The sequence below is a fragment of the Emydura macquarii genome, unplaced genomic scaffold, assembly GCF_026122565.2.
Source record: "Emydura macquarii macquarii isolate MOO-44397 ecotype Brisbane River unplaced genomic scaffold, CSIRO-AGI_Emac_v2 contig_3603, whole genome shotgun sequence".
In the NCBI taxonomy this organism is placed as follows: Eukaryota; Metazoa; Chordata; order Testudines; family Chelidae; genus Emydura; species Emydura macquarii.
Genome location: NW_027133740.1, coordinates 9,515,008 through 9,537,862, shown reverse-complemented (window position 1 = coordinate 9,537,862; position 22,855 = coordinate 9,515,008). Strand labels below are relative to the sequence as shown.

General features: G+C 36.0%; 1 protein-coding gene across 11 annotated transcripts in view; it reads right to left on the bottom strand.

Annotated features, from left to right (window-relative positions):
• Window positions 1-22,855, bottom strand: part of ZBBX (zinc finger B-box domain containing) — a 40,946-nt gene that overhangs the window by 9,077 nt on the left and 9,014 nt on the right. For 10 of the 11 annotated variants that reach the window (XR_010917713.1, XM_067536552.1, XM_067536551.1 and 7 more), the window contains 11 exons: window positions 19,435-19,483; window positions 18,926-19,035; window positions 18,540-18,635; window positions 9,843-10,013; window positions 8,916-9,090; window positions 5,825-5,945; window positions 5,079-5,206; window positions 4,738-4,841; window positions 4,256-4,335; window positions 2,856-3,022; window positions 1,034-1,350 (listed from right to left, as the gene is read on the bottom strand). Coding sequence is in view for 10 of the 11 variants with exons in the window: in XM_067536552.1 (XP_067392653.1) it covers window positions 1,034-1,350; window positions 2,856-3,022; window positions 4,256-4,335; window positions 4,738-4,841; window positions 5,079-5,206; window positions 5,825-5,945; window positions 8,916-9,090; window positions 9,843-10,013; window positions 18,540-18,635; window positions 18,926-19,035; window positions 19,435-19,483 (1,518 nt within the window). In the remaining variant the exon portion in view is untranslated. The remainder of the gene's footprint in view (window positions 1-1,033; window positions 1,351-2,855; window positions 3,023-4,255; window positions 4,336-4,737; window positions 4,842-5,078; window positions 5,207-5,824; window positions 5,946-8,915; window positions 9,091-9,842; window positions 10,014-18,539; window positions 18,636-18,925; window positions 19,036-19,434; window positions 19,484-22,855) is intronic. The other variant, XM_067536553.1, reaches the window with a different exon arrangement.

Sequence of the window (22,855 nt, the reverse complement as noted above, 5' to 3'; positions counted from 1 at the left end):
TTTTCTATTTATACTATAGCATGCCAAGTCAATTTTAATAAAATGTTCACATCATAAAACCTGAAATCATTTTTAATTAATATAAATGTATTTTGTGAAAGGTTTACAGTTATAGCTATGGAATATTTCTTAAAAAACTCCCTAAAAACCTATTTTACTTAGTAGTCACCAACGTAATCAGAAGGTATTGCACCCCACTGATCTTCACACTTCCACCAAGCCATTGATGGTACACCCAGATAGGGATAAAAACCCCATGACTGTTCCATGTCAGCTGCCTCAGGCTCATGTTCTGGGGCTGAAAAAATTACTGTGTAGACATTTGGGTTTGGACAGGACCCTGCAAGGGTGGAGGGTTCCACAGCTCAGGCTCCAGCCCAAGCCTGAACATTTACACAGCGATTTTTAGCCGCACAGCCTGACCCCCACAAGCCCAGGCCAGCCACAGCCATGCTGCAGGTCTTTCATTCATATGTGGGCATACCCTGTGATCTGCAACCATTAAAAGGGAATCAAGATTACTTGCCTTGATGCACACAAAGTCTGCATTCATAAATGGAAGCAAGCAAACAAACTTGCCCCTCAGGTCTACATTCAGTGAGAGATGTTCGGAGGCTGTAGGTTCAATGGGAGGGCGCATACAGCCTGAGACAGTCAAGTTAAGGGGAAATGGATGGTGCACAGTAGGATGCACAGAGCAGGGCTTCCGAGATTGCGACTAACTGTCTGTTCTTTCTTTTGCTCTTCCTGAACCATCCCCATAGAAGACTGAAAATGGGGGACAAGAGCACTTTTATCTTCCCCAGTTGAAAGGCTGGCGCAGTGACAGCCACCCCATTTCTTGTCCCACTAAAATTACATCCATGATAACCATTATTTTTAATTGAGTTACTTTGTTATTACATATTCATGTACAGTATTTCATGGTACCTATTGTATACAGTTCACTATTGCATTGTGCCAAGATAAGATGTTGAAATAAGTAGACAGGGCAATTATACTATATTTAGAGAACAGGTACATAACATTTTACCACTGATGCCTCTGTAGTTACAGGTAAAACCAAACTCTTGCTTGTGTGGAAACTGTTAAATACCAGTGAATCTTTATTGTCTTTCAATGATTTCATCACGGAGGAAGGTTCATTGCTGCCTAATTTAGGAAGGTCAAAAGTCTTCTCAGGTGATATATAAGCACTAAGAGTTCTTCTATAAGTCTTTGCTTTAATGCTTTTTTTTTCTGTTACAGCACTTTCATGACAACTGCTGAGAACTATTTCTTCTGTGCTAGAATGGATGCAATCAGAACAAATTCTTTCATGATTCACTGTAGATGTTCTTGCTGATAAAACTAAACAAAAATACAGGGAAAACTGGATGTGAAAATCTACAGACATTCTCAGGGAATTCAAAACAAAAATGTGCAGTCTTACAGCATTTTACTGTTGTCAAATAAGCAATACATAAAGAAAGCAATTGACTTCCAAGTAAACTTACAGCTTGATTTTCAGAGCACTGGGAAGCCACAGCTCTCATTGAAATTTATGGGAGCCACAGGTGCTCAGTTCCTCTAAAAACCAGACCTATAATAACTAACCTAATCATCCATTAATGTATTAAGCCATTTGTGTCTGACATTCCTAAAAGGGCAGCTAACTCCAAGAAAACACTTCATGAAATTGTAATTTTACCTTTTAAAATGTTATGAGATCTAATTGGAAATAGTTAAACAACTGCAATAGTGGCATTATATTTTCACTACAAAAAAGTGAGACAGCTACTTGAAAGAACATTTCTTTGACAGCAGTAGTAGCTATGGATACATACTCTTGGGACATATTGCTTGCATGCAGCACAACAGTAATGATTAAGGGATTTTTTTTCTTTTTATCTTAAGACACAGCCCCGCCTTTTCTTCTGTGCCCTCAAGGCCACACATAGCACACCTCACTGCCCAACTGTCAGTTTCTATTTCACCTTTTGGGCCTGAGCTTGAACAAAATGCAAAAAAAGACTGGCTGAGCAAGTACAAAGACTAGTTTTTGACAACTTGCAAGGAAGAAAACAATTAAATGTACATTAATATAACATACTAATAATTTAAACATTAATTATTAAAGAAAAATGGCATAGTAAAATAACACAGTTTTTTGATTCTGGAATAAGAAATAAATCGTTTTCTGATTCTGGTTCCTGAGAATGGATTTCACAATTATTGTGAAAGCTGCCAAATATTCAGACCTCTTTCACTGATATGTACACAAAATTTTGCAGGTGCATCTATTTAAATATTCCCATGTGCCTTTGTTCATACAAATCAGGTAGACAGCTAGCCAGTTACCTAATGTGCAAACATAATAGACTATGTGCACACGAAAACTGATGCACACAATCCGTGAATATATCAATGTGGTCCACTAAAATTTTGAGTTAAGAGGTCGTCATCCTGAGCTGTTGTATAAGGATACAGTCCATTTAACTCACATTCTCTAAATAAACCTAGAAACTTTGGACCAAATCCTCAGCTAGTGTAACTGAGTCATGGAATTGTGCAGGTAATATTCCCACACATTGCAAACACTATTTGTCCCTAATAATCAAGCTATAAGCCTGCATGCCATACAATAATGACACATGACCTTAAAATACAAATATTCAGAGTATTTTTAAAGAATCCATGGGTTTACTTTTAGCACCAAGAAAACATTGTATTTAATTGGTTAAACTGGTCTAGCTGCCCGCTAGAAACACAGAAAGATCATATAAAATATTGTACTGCTTACTTGAACAAAAGTTCTTTTTTCTCTCCCCAAGTAAGGAAAGTGACAGCAAAAAAATAATCTTACCAAAATTTACCTTTAGAAATTTCTTTAAGGGGAACAGTGCTTCTATCGCAAGGAATTAAAAGGTCTTTTTTGTCAGCTGTAGAAGCAGAATTAAGAGATGTCTTGCTAGTTACATCAGCAACTTGTTCTGATAAAATGTCTGATACTGTATCCTTCTGATTTTCAGGTACTGTACCACTTTGGATTTAAAAAAAGGAAAGAAATTTCATACACAAAAGCTCAACTCCTAACAGACAACCACATGCAAATATTAGATAGCTTTCAGGAGATCATGGACATTGCACAAGTATCAACGGCAGTACTCTATATGAACCTTAATTTTTAGAACACAAAATGAAATTAAACAGTATTTAAAATGTTAAAAGGGCCTGATTACAGTGATTCATAGTTTTGCCTGGACATACTAAATTAACCCAACGGTGTTTCTTTAAGAAAATAATGCAATCATAGAGCTGGCTTTAAAAAATATAGTCCCTTGGATTTCTTGGCATGCAAATCCTGATATGTAAGTACACAGAGGTAGTTGTGCACACAAGAAAAGATTTGCACCCATGCAAAAGTGTGTGTTGCACATTTAAAGTGGGTTTTTAAAAAGCAATTTACAGCCTCTTACTCAGACAGGACCTTCACCAACAAGTCATCTATGTAAGGTAAGTTGGATATCTTCCAGCAGTGAAGAAAAATGGAATAGTTGGGATCTTTAAAAAGACCCAGGGGAATGGTGGGACGTCAAATGACAGCACCCTGCATTAAAGATGCTAATCAACTAGCACAAACTGGATATACTTTTATGAGTAGGATGAGAAAATGTACATCCTGGGCAATTTTTAAATCAATTCATGCCAAGAAGTTGCTCAGGCTCCATGGCTGCTTTGAATGAGATGACGGTCTCCACTGAAACTTATGAAAAAATTCAGCTCCTTCAGATCCAGACAACTATTACCCTTCCTCTCCCACAAGGAACTCTGTTTTTCTGCAGCCTTGTATACTGTCTTTGGAGCTGCATATCCATATATAGTATCAGACTAACAGATCCACAGTATGTGCTATCTTTATGCTTTTGTTGCCTTCTAGATGGTCTGGGACTCATGGCACTGAATCACCAACTCTTAAGAGTGGTTGGAGAATCTTGATGGAGAGCACTGCCTTTTAAAATTTGTTTTGCATAACAAATATTTTACATTCTACAAAGGCTCTTATGATCTGGATTGGGTTTTTAAAGTGAAATATTTCCTTTAACTCAAAAAATAAATACAATAAATACTTTAACAATGAGGTTGACGGCATTATACTGTACAGTTATGGTGAAATATTTGCTCAACTATGATATGTCAGTCGTAACAGATCACTTGTTCAGTTCCTGCTAAAGAAATGGAATCACAAACTACCCTATCATGTTGTTCCATTTACCTTTTTTCATTACTCAGTTGAGTGGATCCAACTTCCATCACTACAGAGTTATGTGATTCATCTAGGTCCTCTTCACAAGACTAATTTTTAAAAAATACACACGCGCACACAGAGATATAGATTAGCTAAACAATTCAAAGAAAACATAGCCACTGTGAGTGAAACACACACAGTGAAACTGGACAGATTACTTTTGTGTGACTTTTATATGGTTGGTGCCATCAGACACAGCAGGGGAGAAATACTAGGAACATTTATTTACCTTTGGAAAACTGAACTTTCTACAGTTGGACTGACATCAACAATATACCAAAACAAGTACTTTAACAACATTTCTGATGATCTACTGTATCCCATTTAAGTTTGAACTTTAGCTAACTCAGCTTTTCCATTAAAAACGTAACTGCTCAATGTGTTCAAAGGATATAGAATATATTTAAACTGAACCATTTGCAATTTAATGCTAATAAACGTATACTTACATCACTGAGTACCTCAATTTTCAAAGCGGACTCAAGGTTCTCAGGAACCGCATCAGACTCTTCTGTTCTAAAGAGAGCTGTCCAATATTTTTTCATATCTTCAACTAGAAAACACAATTAGAGTAGTGCATTAACTTTAATTTTATTTTTTTAAATATTTTTATCTATTAAACTACAGGGTTTTTTGGTTATTTTTAAGTACTATAAGTTTCCGTTGTATCTTGACTACCCATGTACATCTTCAAGAAAGAGCAATCTACTTGCAGCTGTTCAGTGAATATGGATATGACACAGAATTGTAAGAAACTAATATTTAATAGTCAGACTCAAAACTAACAAACCTATTAAATCATCATCATCATCATCATCTCCTTTTCCTCCACTTAGAGCATCATAAGCTTCATTCATCAATTCTTGCTTAGATCTGAATTCATCTGCTTGAAGACCAGGTATTTGATCAACCGGGGTTCTTAAAATTAAAAGAAAAAGAGGAGTCAAGTATTTAAAAGTTACAATATTATTACTAGCATACTCGTGCTATTAAAGTCAACACTGATACGTCTTACGAACACTTAATTTTGGGCCTCATCATGCAAAGCTGTGAGCTGCCCGTAAGAAAGACTGAGAACCCTGGACTTCCACTGACTTCTGTAGACTTTGATAGTACTTAGTACCTCCCAGAAACAGAGGTTAAACAGAATTATGTTCTTTAATTTATATCATTAATTGGACTGAAGTTTCAGACTTAGATTCAGCTAATGTATTCTTACAGCAGTAAATTCCTTAAGAGTGAACTGAAACTTATACCTTTTTTGTTAGTAGTAACATCAAGTTCTACAAGAAATAGTTATTTTTGTATTGATATTAAAGAAAATATCTCTAAAATATTTCCAAAGTAATGATTCATCAAAATATGGACACAATCAGTAATTTATATTGCAGGAAAAAAGCTACACAGTCACCTCATCTATATTTTCCAATATTTGATCGGTTCTGAGAAATTCAGATAAAATTGCTTTATTGCTCATGTTAACAAATGCAGCTATTTCTAGATTCTTTTACTAGAAGTGTATGATTCAGTGGCTACCTTCTGTGTTTCTTAAGCCACAGTTTCTCCATATAGTTCAGGCTGTCTTCTTTGAACTCAATTTTAACAGGTTTTCTCAAAATTGTGAGATTGGTCTGTACCTCACAAACTCCCACGGATTCTGTAAGTATAAAGAAAAACTTCATATATATCATTCAATATGTTAACGATATACTTTCCTTTTATTAAACTGTAACATTCATTTTAATTAATAGCACATCAGTAGTCTATGCTTGGTTTAGATGTCTGCTTATTCACGAAATTTAAAAGGTTAACCATCTCATATTATTTATAGTCTGTTGAGAGGGTTATCTGGAACTTGTGATCCATATGAAAAGTGAGTTTGCAATCTAATTTGAATTGACTGGATTTGAGTGGGGATAAAAAAAAATCACTCTCTCTTAGGGCTAAATCATCATTTACCCTGTGTAAAAACAGGCTTTAAACTGAGGATTTATTCAGGGTTGGGTAGCTATCAGTCAGCTGACTTCTTCTCCTACTCCTTAACTGGTAGGAAATAAATTGGAAGTTACAAGGATATATGTAAAGAATCCACTAACAAGCAGTAAAGGAGAACTGTACAGTTAAATTTTCCTCAGGCCTAATGAAAGGAACTAGCTGTTTAAGACAAAGATATATTCTTCAAGATATGTGCATTATCTGTACCACGTAAGCTCGCTAATTAATTCTGAGGGTCATGTACTTGGAGAGATGAGACCTCAAAAACAGATTTACATGGGATAACTAGATGGGATGCCTAGATTGACATGTAAGGCCCCAAACCTGCAAATACTTATGTCTGTTCTTACCTTTATGCATTGAAAGGAACAGGACTGCTCACATGCATAAAGTTAATATGTACATGCACATTTGCAGGATCAAAGCCAATGGCACTCCAAATAAAAACCCAAATCACAGGAAAAGATATAGGTAAAAGTGCAAGATTACTCTAAATTTATCAAGTAGCAAGTCATTTATACTTCAGAGATAGAACAGCAACTGTCATCCATACAATAGTGGAGACACAGAACATCCAGCACAAATCCAAGCAAACAAGATTTTGTTTCATGGTTCATGATTAACCAATCACATCTCTTCACAGGAAAGGATTCAACCTAATACTCGGAGATTGATGGGTTTATGCTATGAGAGAAAAAGAAAATGCACTAAGATATAATGTACATAATCCTGAGGCATGTGCATTGCTCACCTCAATAAACAGGTTGTAAGCTTTAGGCTTTGAATTTGCTAGTATAGGGCTCTCAGATGAAAGCAAGAGACCCAAGGTTGGAGAGGTATATGACAGAAGTGCTCTGAACTCTTAGCAAATGCCTTTGATCAGAATATCTGTGACAGCTAAATCTCATTAAATTAGTTTTACAGATTTCACTGAAGAACAGCAGTTAAATGACTTGCCCACGGTCACACAATGAGAAATAGAATTCTGGTCTTCTGCACAATCAGTAGACAACACTGTCTGTATACTATTCCAAAGAATAAAGAGAATACTTCACTTCAAAGAAAATATATTCGCTATTCCTAGAGAATATTATCTCCACTAACAGTGTCTTTGAAATAATTACAAATAGTAAGCCCCCATTTGTAAAGTACATAAAAAGGCTATAATATTCCAATAACATAATGCTGCCTACTTGAGCAAACTGAAGTTACAGAACAGATTAACCAGCATTCAGAATGCTTCAATATACAAACAAAGGCATTAATATTTATTTGGTGTATCTTACATAGCGTATACTTGAGAAACATCATATAAGCATCACAATAACAGTATGAAAAAAACAACCTAACATTTGAAAACCATTCCAAAAAGTGAATACTTGGCTAGCACTACATAAATCAGCATGCCTGTTCTGTGCATCACCCCATAATGGTTTTCGTTTGGTTCTATGGAGCCCAGTGTCAGTTTCCCCTCCCCCCTTAGCTCCTCAATACGTCCACCAATGTCTGTATCACATATCAATGCTCTTTCTTAGGGACTAGTTTAATCAATCTACAATTTGCTCAAATACAGTCTCTTAAGTTTATATTACAGCTTCAAATAAAGACTCTTTCTGAGATCTTCCACTGGGCAACACCCTTCCTTTGTGAGACTTGTGTAATTCCCTTTGACAATCCCTCTTCCTTGAGGTCTGGCTTCAATTTCTCCAGCTAGCACAGCATTTCAGCCCTTCCCCATTAACTCCTTATTCTCTCTCCTTTCGGAGTGATCTGGATTACTCTGGCTATGTCTAGACTAAATCCGCTGCGTCGGGCTTCACGAATTGATGCAGTGGGATCAATTGAGCGGCCCTGGAGACCCGCTCAATCGATCCCAGAAGTGCTCTCCTTCAATGCAGTAACTCCACCCTCCTGAAAAGAGTAACGCTGAGTTGACCAGGGGGCATTTCCTGTTGGCACAGCAAAATGAAGATGCCGCTGTAAGGGAGCGTAAGTAAGTCCGGAGAGATGCATTCTACAGTAAGTAGCTTGCGTATCTCCCGTTGACCCAGCGTGGCAGGCCTCAGGTTTCTCTTCTTAAACCTATGCTCTCTGGATTCTGGGCCATGCCTCCAGCAGGCTTCCCAACCACTTCCCTCAGCAATCTTATCAGCAGCTCAGCCCCCAGTTCAAAACAGTTTCTCCCTTCTTTTTTGTTCACTCTTCCTGACTTTACAAAGCCTAGATACCTTACACTTCAAACAATCAGTCACAGAGACCTTCTCTTTCAGTCAATTGGGCATCAAGGAATCAGTCACACTTTCATCCTTTGACACACTAATATAATATTTGATCAATCTATTTGATGTATTGTTAAATCAGTGCAATGGGTGGATAAGAAATTATTTACTGTCTAAGAAAGATGTACAGCTTGTTTCACAAACTGTGTCACCTTCCAGTAGCATGATAATCAGTTGGAGATTTAGAAATAGTCATTTTAATAAAAAATTATAAATTCATATATAACGAGTTGATTCTATAAATGCTGATAAATACTCATCAGTACATAAGCTTTAAGAATGTGCGCTATTTACCAAAATGGGTGGAGTTTTGTTTTTTAAAAAAACTTTATTTAGCAGAAACTAATTCATACCTGGTTCAGCCTCATAAGAATTCTGTTCCTTTTTGTGTTCATGATTTCCATTTCTCCACTGAGCTAAAGCTTCTTGAAAGGACTCTGAAGATTCTTCCTCATCAAAGGTACCATATAGTAATAATCCATCACTGAGAGTCTCAAAAACTGCTCCTGTTGGTGTTGTGGAAACTTCCTGAATTGATTTCAGGAACATGATTAATCAAGTATGTCCCAATGGCAACTGTTTTCCCCATCACACAAACAAATACCTGACGACAAAGCATTAATGGTTTTGCATCTTTGCTGCAGGGATTGAATTCTTGGATGTGGTATGTTTGGGTTCAACTGTGGTCAAGGTAGTGCAAGACTATTTTAGTAAATCGCTCCTTTTGGCCCAATTGAACTGAGATTCCCCATCTACAGAGCTCTAAGACAGACTGCTAAACCAATACATAAAGGCATGCAGACTTATATAGCCATAGAGTTGAAGGTCACAAGGGACCATCAGATCATCCAGTTTGACCTCCTGTATATCATGGACCTGCAGCACCCACACACTTAATTCAACTAGGAATGAATGCAATTTCTAAATTAAGATATTACTTACTACTATTAAGGCCAAATATATATTAGTGATAAATATAAAAATGTATTATTAAAAGAAAACGGTGAATTCTAATGCTATAGATGTAATCTGCCAATAATCTAATAGAAGCAGGGCTTGTTTAATTACAAGCAAAGCAGTACCAATCTGAGGCTCTGCATCTCATGCAGACCACACACGCGCACATGAATCAGAGGGGTGAACCAACTGAGAGCCTGATCCAAAATTTATGGCACCAAAAATCACAAGGCTAATAGACCTTAAGGAATTATGAGTGTAAAAATGGAATTTCCTGTTGTTTTGCTGAAACGCACACAGCTCACAGAAATTCCTGAGCCTACCTCAGCAGTGCCTGTTGACATGCTTAGCAGAGATGAAGAAATGTCTGATGTGAGCTGATTCTTGCTATTTGCTTTCGTCCGCTCGTGATTCACTTTGGACTCCTCAGGATTAATGTCTTTCATGAACTGATGAGTAGCTTCTAATTTTCCAACTGATACATGGGTTTTTGCCTACGAACGATATGCATCATCAGATTAATTTAAAATAAACACACACACTTTCCACTAAACAACGCTCAAAGAATTACAGAAGCAGAAGCATAGAAGCCACAGAGCAGAGCGCAGAATGATGATGAACCAAACATATGCTATCTTCAACAGTCTGAATGAAATTGAATATTCAGATCAAACTGGAATGCAAGACTATCAGATTATTTAAGGAATATGGGAAATAATCTATGCAGTGTATGCCATGCATTAAAAAAAATTTATTATAATCAATGTGTTATAAAATTTGTAACTAATGAAGGTCAGACATTTTGGTTAGATTGGTTAGATTTTGCCTTCTTTAGAACTGCAGTCTGAGAGGTGAAGCTGATTTAAGGAGCTCAAACCATTACCAGTCAACATGTCAAATCTATTATGTGAGAGACAAGTGGACGAACTAGTTAAAAGATCTAACAAATTAACCTAGGTCAAAAGCTGGAAGTAGTTCTTAGATGAGAATAACAATTTTAATTACATTATTGTTTGCATTGTTGTTGTAGCCATGTTGGTCCCAGGATATTTGAAAGACACAGTGAGTGAGGTAATATCTTTTATTGGACCAGCTTCTGTTGATGAAAGCTTGTATCCTTCACCAACAGAAGCTGGTCTAATAAAATATATTACCTCACCCACCCTGTCTCTTTAATCACATTGCAACTTTCCTTTATTCCTCTGCAGCTTACATTAATATAAAACAATCTGCTACATAAACTTCACGTTATGAGGTTCTAATTGCCCATACCTGATCAATTATCTAAATGAGAAAAGATAAAATCAAAGAAAAATAGAAAAAAAATAATGCAAATCTCTTCTCTCCATTTGTCCTGTGGAAGTATTTTGTTTCTGAGCCACATCTGGGATCTAGATAACACAGTGGACCTAGAGCACTAAGTAAAAATATGTACGATTCCACAGAGATCCCTGTTTCTCTTCTATGTAAAAATATGCACAGAAGAAAAGGCTAATAAAAATACTCCTTGGGTCTGTAGAAACTTTGATTAAGGTACATTTTCCTATCTGTAGCTCACAGGACAAGCAAGAATGCATGCAATAAATGTGGCCAGAAAAAGCTGAAGAGCCTAAAGACCCATTGTAAACCTAGGCCCAACTACCATGGATCTGTGACTACATCCACTCCAGGGTATTCCTTCTAGCCCCATCTACCTGTGACAATACAGTTGATATAATATCCTTGCTGTCATTGGCTTGCATCTCACATACCATATTCTATGACCTTCCAATGAGTATGCAGGAAGATTTAAAGTTGCTTCAATCTACATTTGCTTTTTGCCATTTTGACTGCATATATTCTATTCAGATCCTTATCCCATAACTATCACTATCATATGGTACACAAGGTACATTTTCCCAGGGGAAATACACTACTTTGTCAAGTCCCCTAGTTCTGATTCCCCACAACTTCTGGCAACAATCTCTCTTCCACATGGGCAACAGATGACTAAAATACTTGGAGACTAGAAGCACATATTTAGAGGAAAACAGAAGATCTGCTCCACATAATTACATTTCCTCTTGGCAGGGCCCCTTAAGGCATTTTATGCTCATTTGCTCCCCTTCAGAGGTGAAGTAAAAGCCCAAAGAAAATGGGCTAGTCAGTTTCCATTTGACTTTTAACCACAGCATTCTGGAGAAACTCAGCAAGAGTGATGTTCTTTGTTCAAGAGACAAGTAGTACGTGGAAGCAAGTGGAGCAACTGACTGCAGTGTGTGGATCTAAATGGTACTATGATACATTTATATAAGATGTCTATCACAGATATTTGTAAAACTGCCACCTGGAGTTCTATCTATATATTTTACACACCATTACTCTCTTTATTTGGCATTTTGCTCATTTTTTCCAGAACAGTTTTGCAATTCTATGTAACTGATTTCAAATAGAATACTTAGATAAACAGGTTGGACTGCTCCCTATATTATTATTATTATTAGTTCCTAACAAGTGCATTAGATGCTCTCTGAGTTTCTTCTGCCTTGCTAACTAAACAAGATAAGATGACACTGAAACATTCCAATTATGGGGTAGGATTTTCAAAAGTTCCTACATGATTTCAGAACACAAGTCCAATCAACTTTCAATGGGACTTGTGCTTTCAAAAATCCTATTCATGATCTTTTCTAAACTTGGTATGATATGTAACCGGCTGTTTCCAGACCAATTTGTTGAATTTTGAATTAATAAGAAATGTATCTTAAATGCATAAATCGATTTGGAAAATAATGCAAACTGGTCTTGGTTTTACTGTCACAATCTCAACCTATAGACTCTACTGCAAACTGTCATCATACTAAGAAGTTTTTAAAAAAAAAAACCCTCTAATCAGCTATTGTTTACTTTAAAAAGAAATGCTAGTTCTTTTCCACTTCCCACCTTCTCCTGCCCCAAATTTCTATAGTTAACCTGGCATCCAGTATGATGGATTAAAATCCCAATTAATCCCAAAATAAACCTAATTTTGCTTTCCCAGCATCAAGATTCTATAAGTTACAAAAAGGTTAAAAAAAAATAATGAAAACAAGACAACTAATGAATCAAGCATTTTTATTTTGATACTCATTTTTACACTAACTTTGGGTCAGATCCTCAGCTGGTGTAATTACTTCAGTAGAGCTCTGAGAATTTACACCTGTTGAGGATCTGTCCTTCCTTTCAAAAGAAAATTTTGATGCTACCACCCATTTTTAAAATCAGATTTCAAGTTTACTTCAGGATGTGTCTATATGAATATTTCCTCCCCACTCTCTCACAAAGACCATTTCACTGGGCTTTCCAAATGTATTTTTGAAACATAAAGATCAATAGCACTTAAGTACTTAGGATGATGGCAGGCTGTCAATCTCTTGGACTAAAAGAAACTCAATTATTTTGGCACAAATGTCAGAAAGTTATTTTAATGTGAAAGCATTCCAGATAACGTAATGTCATAAAGATGATAATAGCACCAAATCCAACCTACTTCCATTCCTCAAATGTAATGTACCTTGATTGCCAATGACTTTCCTGAATCCCATTAAGGCCTAGGACTGTAAAAGCAGCAACCAAGGCCACGGCTGGATTTTCAATTTTCTCCTTTGTCACATTTAAAAAAAAAAACCCATATTCCTGTCATCCCATACATGCTGAACAGTTGAGACTGGATGTACAGCTACTTACTTGTTTTCCAAAGCCTTAGAAGCACACTAAATAGATGCCCTTGCATGTATCAATACATTCAGTGTTAGGCTTTGTAGATTAGCTAACACTTCCCAGAAATTAACTAACACTGTTTTATGTAGTTAGTCAGCTTAATTGTCACTGCCTTGCATTACCCATTATGTGCTGTACTTTTCCTTTGTCTACACTGCTGATACTTAGATTCTTTCTTGCTCGCTCTCATGCAATACATCTGTTGGCATGCTTTGCTAGATGTTTGCCAGAGTATATACTAAAAATCAAGGTTACTATCTATAAGTGCTTAGGTATTTGCTTTCACAGATCAGTCATAATGGGGATTTAGAATCCTAGTACCAGGAGCTCTGAACCATCTAGGAGAGCAGTTCCTTTTGAGGTCACATGAGCATACCTTGCTCTAAACCTTCAGATCCACCAGGCTGGATACCTGGAACCCCAACCTACCTCTACAATAGCTCAATCCAAACTGAGACAGAGCTAATTCAACCTACTGCAACAATTACTATTTATGAGGTGGGAGAGGGAATCCACAAAAATAGCCCTGTGCACTCAGATAATACATAATACGAAAGGCAGTGGAGGGGTACTTTCAACACTACAGCTGACCATGCTAATTAGAACCTCAGGTCCCTTTATAATCTTGCTCTGAACATTCAAATTAGCAAGGGGACACTTACGCATTTCCAGCAGGCCTTCCTGGATGGTTCTAAATTCATAGCATCTGCTTCCTATAAGCAGGAATGTGTACAGGTAATTTGTAATAGATATTGTGCCATATGTATTTACAAAGTGATTAATTGGGTGTTTTCCATTAAAAATGGCTATTTTATACACTGTGCCACTCTTAAAGTGTTTCTGTTGTGTCCAGTGGTTACAGCATAAAACTAGGAGTCAAGACACCAGTGGCAAAATCTTGGCCACAATGAAATCAATAGAAAAATGCCCACTAACTTCAAAGAGGTTCAGATGTCATCCATTTTTTTCATCCCTGAGTCTATGTGACACAAAGGCCCATTTGTGGTTCACTATTGTGTGTCAGCAACTCTTATCAGGCCTGACATACTCATTACACTTCATACACTGGTGTCATGATATTTATTTAAAAGGTGACATGTAATATATCGTTTGAAATCTAATAACACTGGTCATTAATACCACTGTGAAATGTTTGTTAACGCGGAAGGTGATATTATGGATACTCTCTGATATTATGTCCTGAAGACTGTACAGACAAGTGACAAAACAGGTTTCTTCTCTATAAAGGGAAAGAAAATATGCTGGCAGATGACCTGTCAAGGAAAAAGGGCTCTGAGCTACTGCCACCGGCTAACCCTCCTGAAGCTTTGTAAGGAAGGAGGCATGACTAAGTGCAACCCAGTGCCAGAGGGAAGGGGCTCACTAGTATCAGAGAATGACTTCCAGTGTATCAATTCACTGTACCGCAACTCACTATATGGTAATAATCTGTATCTAAAAGGATTTGTGTAAGATATCATTAGATAACTAATAACTCACTAATCATTAATAATCTTGCATGATGTATGTACGTGGTGTATACAAAAAGTTCTGAATGTGTGAAGAATTATATTTTTAAAATGTGTTAGGCAAATAATGCATAAAAACAATCTGCCTTAAACAAAGGAATGACTATTTGATTCTCTTACCAGCCCCGGTGTTCATGCAGACAATGAAAATCCATATTTACATATCAGGTAAACAAAGATATCAAGTTAACAAGTGGGGGAGGCGACAGCATGGCTTCTATGCCCCAGTAGGAGAGGGAATCTTAGTCTGAAGTTGATTTTTAAAAGAATACATTGCAACGGTTGACTGTGTATACAGATGGGGATGGAACCAACTGATTACATACAATATTATTATATTACAGAAGTGTATAGAGTGAGGTCTTCTCTGATACCACTGTGAAATGTATGTATTAACTCAATATGAGGAAATATGGTTACTGAATGATACTATGCTTCAAAATCTGTGGCCAAACTGGAAAGAACAGGTTTCCTCCCAGACAAGAGAAAAGTCTCCAATGATATTAAGCAAGATGCAACCAAAAACAATTGAAGCCCTATTTACATAAAAATCAGCAAGGAGATGGGGAGTCCACAGGACGGGAAGAACAGCATGAAATCATCTTGCCATTTGAAACAAAGTCATTGAACTTTGGAAGATATAAGCAAAGACAGAAGCCAGGTATTTGGCATTCATCATTAGACAAACACAAGGGAACATTTATGAACAGAGCTCTTGCAAGCTGAAAAAGATGGGTCCTTCAACCAAGGGAGGAAAGGGTGAAGTCTCTGGGAACTGAATATAGGTAAGAAAAAACATCTTGAACAAAAGCCTGTATCTTGCTAGATTAAGTTTTAGACTTTTAGATGTGTGTTTTTACTTTCATTTTCTTGTAACCTTTTTAACTATTTTTTTACTTGGCATCACTTAAACTAAATCCTAATGTTAATTATTTGGTTTATTTTTACTATTAGCCATCTCAGTGCAGTGTTTAAACAGAATGATGTATTTACCCCAGCAAAGTTAATAAGCTGTGATGTGCTAGAGTCTTTTTAGAGGAACAAACATTATTCCACTGAACTGTCCAAGAGAGGGCTGGACATTGCAGAGCCCAGAGATTTGGGGAAATTCAGGACTAAGAGTCTGTTGGGGTCACTTGGCTAGTTGTAACCAAGGCTGGTGGTAGTGGGGCTCTGAGGCTGTAGACAGTCTGCTGGGTCAGAGTTGCTGAACCAGGGCTGTCTAGAATACAAACACTTAAGGGTGTGACCGGCATGCTTGTAGGCTAGTTGTGAGCATCCCAGGCTGGGAGCTACAGCAGCAAAGTATTGTAACACACTAAGGGTTGCATGGCAAGTGGTGTCAACCCCTCAATTGGTCTGGACTGCATCCCCAAAGATGGGGCCAGTCTGCCACTAATTCACTGTATGACCTGATGTAAATCCCTTAATGTATACATCTCAATTTCCTCATTTATAAACAAAAATGACAAATTGTTTTCCTTTATAAAGCTCTTTGAGACGTATGAATGAAAACACTGCAAGCACTAAGACTTATCATTACCATTACCTACTTATTATCCACCCTTATGTTCTGAATGTACAAACTTTGAGAAATCTGATAAATCACCATTCAATGTGATGAAAATGTTTTTAAATCCAGCCAAAACAGCTCACAGAACACATATATCTTGCTGTATAATGGGGGTTGGAAATAGAGGTCCAAGAAGATGATTTACTACCTGCTTTTCAACACTACTGACCATCGTCTCTCAGCGTGCTGTGTTATCCTGTAACTGTCTTAATTTTTTTCTTCTTAATGTAATCTTTCAAATAATACACCATGGGTGTGCATCATGCTGACAAAGATACATTAATCAGAACAAGAACTTCGATGATTTACAGCATTACTAAAAAGATTATACTTTTCAGGGAAGAAGGTCTGACATCTGCAAATAAATTTCAGTGAGAAAGTATCGTAAGATAACTACAAGGCACATCCTGACACTCCAACATTGGCATTGTCCAAAAGTACAGCTTGTCTTGGTAATAAATACATGAATCAAATGGAAAGGAAATATTTAAATTTGCTAAGATTCAGTCAAAATGCTTTTACTCCCTATATTTACAATAATTTGCATACTTATCTTAAATTTCATTTCTCTCCACAGAAAAAAAAAACTAAACACTTCTACATATAGAACTCCTGACATGTTCTCTCCTTGGTTCATTAAACCAACCCATAAAAAAGCACAACCATAATTAATGTAACAACAAAAAATGAAAAATGGGATAATTATATATAATTTCAACAAATTGAACAGCATAAAAACACCACCTCATTAACAAAAATCAAATATAGTTTCATGTGTAAATTGGAAGAAATGGTAATTTAAAAATTGGACAAAAGTTACCACTAAAACCAATTTATACAATACAGCAAAATGTGATGTATGAGAAATAAAGCAGTTTTAAATGTGTGCTATTATAATTTTATGCAGAAATCCTTATTACAGTCGTCACAGAAGTTTTGTCATTACATCAAAAGAATACATTGCACAAATAAAGCTATGCTTTAAATGTGAATATTTTAATCCTGGTAAAATAACCAAAGACAACTCCGGTCCAAATGGCAATGAACTGTACTTCTTTACAAAGAACATTACACCCTTCAGATTTCACCATCATTAAATGATTTGTTGTTTTGAAAAAAATCTTTCCACTTATATCATTATCATGTTCACCAACACGTGATTGTTCATTTGACAGACAAGAGCTAATTGTACGTTGGTATTCTCTACAACTAAAAAGTATTAAAGCAGCAAACAGAATATTATGTTAATTAAGGTAGCAGGCATTTACTATTGTATCTGATTACTTTTAAGGTATCCAAATTAATTAGTTGCTTTTAGAGTTGACTCAAATATATCTGCACATGTAAATTAAAATTGCTTGACACCAAACAATTCGAATGACAAATTTGTAGGCAATATAACATAAAACCACCCTTCCCCCAATATATGAAGGTTTACGTATGCAAAGTTTCCTTAACCAACAACCTGCCAGCTACTTTTTAGAACCTTGTGGCATGACAATTATTTCAGTCTAAGTAATATTTTTTCCAAGAGGAATCAAAGTCAGCAACACCCATGAGTACATAAAGAAAGAACTGTACTTTTTTGTTTTTTTTCCCCTCAAACAGAAAGGTAGAATTAGTATGAAATACTACTGCTGCATTTTACAGGAAGCTTCTGTATAAACACTAAAGCTTATTTTGATTAAAATCTGCCTTAATTTTTCTTAGGTCAATTTTAAAAATTCAACACTTTTATAAACTGTAAAAAAAAACCCAAACACTGCATGGTACAAAACTCATCTCATATTTAACGCAAATGATCTTAAAATTTACTCCTATTTCTAACTTATGTAGTATAAATACTACTCGTGCATCAGTGTTGGTAGGATCAGGGCCCCATAAACACAGTTTGGTACAAATAAGGGTTGTGCAGTATTAAAAAGTGATTATGGCTTTATTATAAAACAAAATTATCTTTAGCCTACTGATGAATGAAATTGAAAAGTATATTAAAGATGTAACAATAAATACCTCTGCTACTAATAAAGGCAGAAAAAAACATCGTAGTGTGACAAAAGAAAAGGCTTCTGATGAATGAAGACATTTAAGAAATGCAATCATTTAAATTAAACAATTAAGTCTGGAACTGTTTACAGAGACATTTTTTATAATAAATACAGGACTACAAAAGTCTGTACCTGCAAAGGAATCATTCTATGGAGCTTCAATGCCCCCTTCTGGTGGACTCTGGCAAAGCAACTACCACAGTAATCTTCCCCACATTCTAAGCATACCTTGAATAAAAAGTAACAACAACAAAACGGTCTTATGATATACAATTACTGTTAAAAGTTTTTATTCTTGTTCATATTTTCCAAAATGTTACAAAACTTGAGGAAATAAAATTAGAACTTTTAGGGTATTCAACTAATTAATTTCCACACACCTCATACAATCTTAGTGATTGCAATTTGGTCATAATTAGGCATTTTAAAAGGGGATCATTTTAACTTAATCCAATCAAAAGCCTATTGGCTAGCATTCTATATTCAAATATTAATACCTTTTCCTGCCATTTACTCACCAGTAAAGCATTTTTGGTCTCACACTGTCCACATGTCTTCCCCTTCATTTTAGGTTTTTCAGGGGCAGCAACGTTTGCCATTTTACGTATAAATGGTTGTTTCATTGGCTCTGGAAAAATACAATGATAGGCAAAAAAATAGATAGATAGATAGATATTTTATAACATGTTAAGCATATATTCCAACTGATGATATTGCATATTTTGGTTCCATAAACTTATTTTTAACATCCTTATCATTCAATATGTTAGTGTCTTCAATACAACTGTTTAAATGTTTTTAAGAAAAAACATAAAATTGTTCATCACATAGGAAAATAAAATTCAGTTAGGATATTAATTTTAATTTCAGGTTTCTTAGAGGTAACTAAAAAAAAAAAAAGAACTTCACTGTTGTTTTTAAACTATGAAAAGGATCTTCTAAACTGTTTAATTAACAACCTCTAAGAAAGATAAAATATTAACTTATAATATTTTATTTTACTTGGTGAATACAAACATCACTTTACCTTGAATCTGTTCTTTGAGTATCTTCAACTTCAGCTTTCCTGAAGAAACCTATATTGAAACATTTATACATATATACACATAGAAAATAAAATAATTATCAATAACTATAAATACAAAATATAGCCACTAAATTATGCATGTTAAAATGCTAAGTTAATGACATTTTATATTTGAATAATGTTTTCAAAATATTGAGGTTTTCATTTTAAAAGATACAGATAAGCAATGTTTGTCATGGCCATGATTTCTGTGACAAAAACCATGAATTTTACCAGGTTTTCATAAAAAGTGTGGTCTTTGTCACCACAGCCATTCCAGTACTAACAAGATTTTTCCATTAATTTCTATAGCTTTGGCTTTCTATTGTACCAGTCCTGCAATTCTACTCTCTCTCTCTCTCTCTCTCAATAGCCACATACTGTTTATACTGGGGATTGAACCATAAATTGACAATAGGAAGAGTTATTAATGGGACTCTCCTTTTATCACTCAGTAGCTTTGTTACACAGATTTGCAAAGTACCCATCTGTCAAAACAGCACATTATTCTATCCTGCAGAAGCCCCTTATATTCACTAATGTTCCATACAGGTGCAGGAAGTCTACCTGCACAGTCAAATTGCAGCATCAAGGCCTGTAGTTGAATAAGTACAGTGGAATAAAGGTTTTAAGGTTTTTTTATTATTTTAATTATTTATATATTTATGTAATGTTTTAAGCCATTTTTATTGTAAAATAAAAAACACTTGACTTTGTTCATAATTCCCATGGAAAACCACTTAGTTCCAATTAAACCACTGTGTGACATGACTTTTAAAAAAACTAAAATGATGATTTTTACTTTTTTGCCATGGTAAACCATCAATCTCAGCCACAGCATATAATACAAAAATACATCCCATAATCTAGACTCCATTTCATAGTTCCACATATTTGGTATATATGCAGAACCTGTTTATAGATTAATTCCATAACTGACAAACAAAGCCAACTGTAGAACTTTAGATATGATCATCCAACTTGCATTTTCCAGGCCAAATTGCACAGCCTTCCCCCCCACCCAGAGAACATAGTCACATAGTGGACCAGCTTGAGGTCTGGAGTAATAAAAATAGGAGGAAATTTAATAGTACAAGTGCAAGGTCATACACTTAAGGACTAACAACAAGAATGTCAGATATAAGCAGGGATCCAAAATCAGTTGGAAATGACCTGAGTGTATTAGTCTATCACAGGATGACATGAGTCACCAATGTGATGTGCTGTGAAAAAGGCAAATGTAATCCTAGAATGCATCAGAATATGTATTTCCAGTAAAGATAGGAAAGTATCAAGTACAAGGTACTAGTAAGACCTCTTCTGGAGCTCTGTGTACAAATCTGTGTGCAAAACCCATGCTCAGTAAAGATCAATTCAAACTGGAACAGATATAGAGAATGGCTACTAGGATGATCAGGGGAATATGGAGCCTAATTTATGAGACAAGACTAAGAGATACTGGCTTGTTTATCCTAGCAAAATGAAAGCTGAGAGAGATACAACTGCTCTCTATAAATACATCAGGAGTGGGGGGATGAACACCAGGGAGGAAGAATAGCTATTACAACACTGACATGAGAACAAATGGGTATAAACTTGTCATGAATACATTTAGGCTGGAAATTTAGAAGAATGTTTCTAATCAAAGGTGTGAGGTTTTAGAACAGACTTTCAATAATAGTGGGTCAAACAACCAAACCAGTTTTAAAACAAAATTGGTAAATTTATTAATAGATTATATGATGGGGTTGCCTGCTATACCTGGGGACTGGACTAGATGGCCTAGGAGATCCCTTCCAGTCTTATGTTCCTGCGTAAGCCTGAATGGCAATTCACAATCTAAGACAGCTAGGTAGCCTCCAGTAACCTGACCTTGCTGCCCTGGACTGAGGCCTCTATTCCACCTGCCCCATGCTATCTCATATTGTCTAAATGGTATTCAAATGCCATTCACACTGCCTATTGTGCAGGGCACAAGCAGCCATAAAGAGCTCTACGTATCTCCCTCTTCAGCAGCCTTATGTGACTAGACCCTCATTTTCTAGGGGCAATAACTGATCACTTTTAAAAAATTCTCCTGCATTTTTCCTTCCAAAGATAGGGAAGTCTACAGTGCACCCACACTTTCCACCCTTTGTGCATGTTCCATTTTGACCTTTTTGAAAATTTTGCCCTGTGTGTCTTCACCAGAATTGATGTGTTCAGCCAGAGTCTTTGCATCTGCAGTTTGAAGTACCAGGAGCTGTGATTGAGCAACATGCCTCAAGAAGAGGAGGAAAAAAAGAAGGGAGGTTTAAAGAAAACCTTTTCATTCTCACCCTCTTTCTCAGATGAGAAGGTAATTTTATTGAAATTGAGTAGGTTAGTTGAAAACACCTTCATAACGAACAGCTGCTTCTTCAAAGACTTCAAATAACAAATACCACTACTTAGTCGAAAGTTGTAAATGTCTGGCTCTCTTTCTAGACTTACATGAATTTTATTATATAAAGTTTCTAATGAACTATATTAATTAACAGATAGCATTTCAGGATCAGGTATGTAGCTTGGCTTCCTGAAGAAACATAGCAAGAAACGCCTTCTTTATGCATTATTCAGCCCAATTTGTATGCATCTCTGGATAAATTCATTTGAACTGAAGGAATCAGGAAGCCTATTTTTATTTCTAAGTTGAATTCAAACCATTTAGATTTGGGTATCTTTTTAGGATTCTTCATACTAGTAGCTATAGTGAGCAAAGAAAACTGATTCTGCCATCAGAACCAATATTTTTAACAGTGATCATAAACACTGTTTGACTCAGTAGGTAGCTCTTGAATCACATGCAGTGCAAGCATGTATCAGTTAATACCTCAATGCCAAAATCCTTAGCTAACAAAAATGTGAATCTATTTTCCCAGAGTTGTAACACTCAGGAATGTACATTGTTATAGAATATAGATGGAGCTAGTAGCGCTGGCTACAATTAAGGTTCCCCAACATTTCCCATTATAAGACCCTGTTTTCAACTGCTTATAAGTTTGCCAAACAAACTGCTTGGATTGAAATTTCCCAAGCATGCTGCATATTTTTAAAAGTTTCACCAAAAACAGTTCAACCATTTCCATGAAGGAGGTTAGGGAAAAATACGTTGTTTTCCCTGTGTTAAATTTTTTTTTCAAAGATTTTGTTGAGAAGCTTTAGCACGTTGCATACTTTGGAGAAAAGACTTGAAATTTGGCATGAGGACTGCCTTTAGTATCTGGGAAATGCCTAAGTTATAAAGTTAGGGAAAATCTAAGTTTGCACATCTTCACTAAAGGCTTGCCAGAACTTTACAGCTAAAATCTGTAAAGATTCTGTCTGCACACTTTGCATGCTCCAGCTCACAGATTCAGGGGCT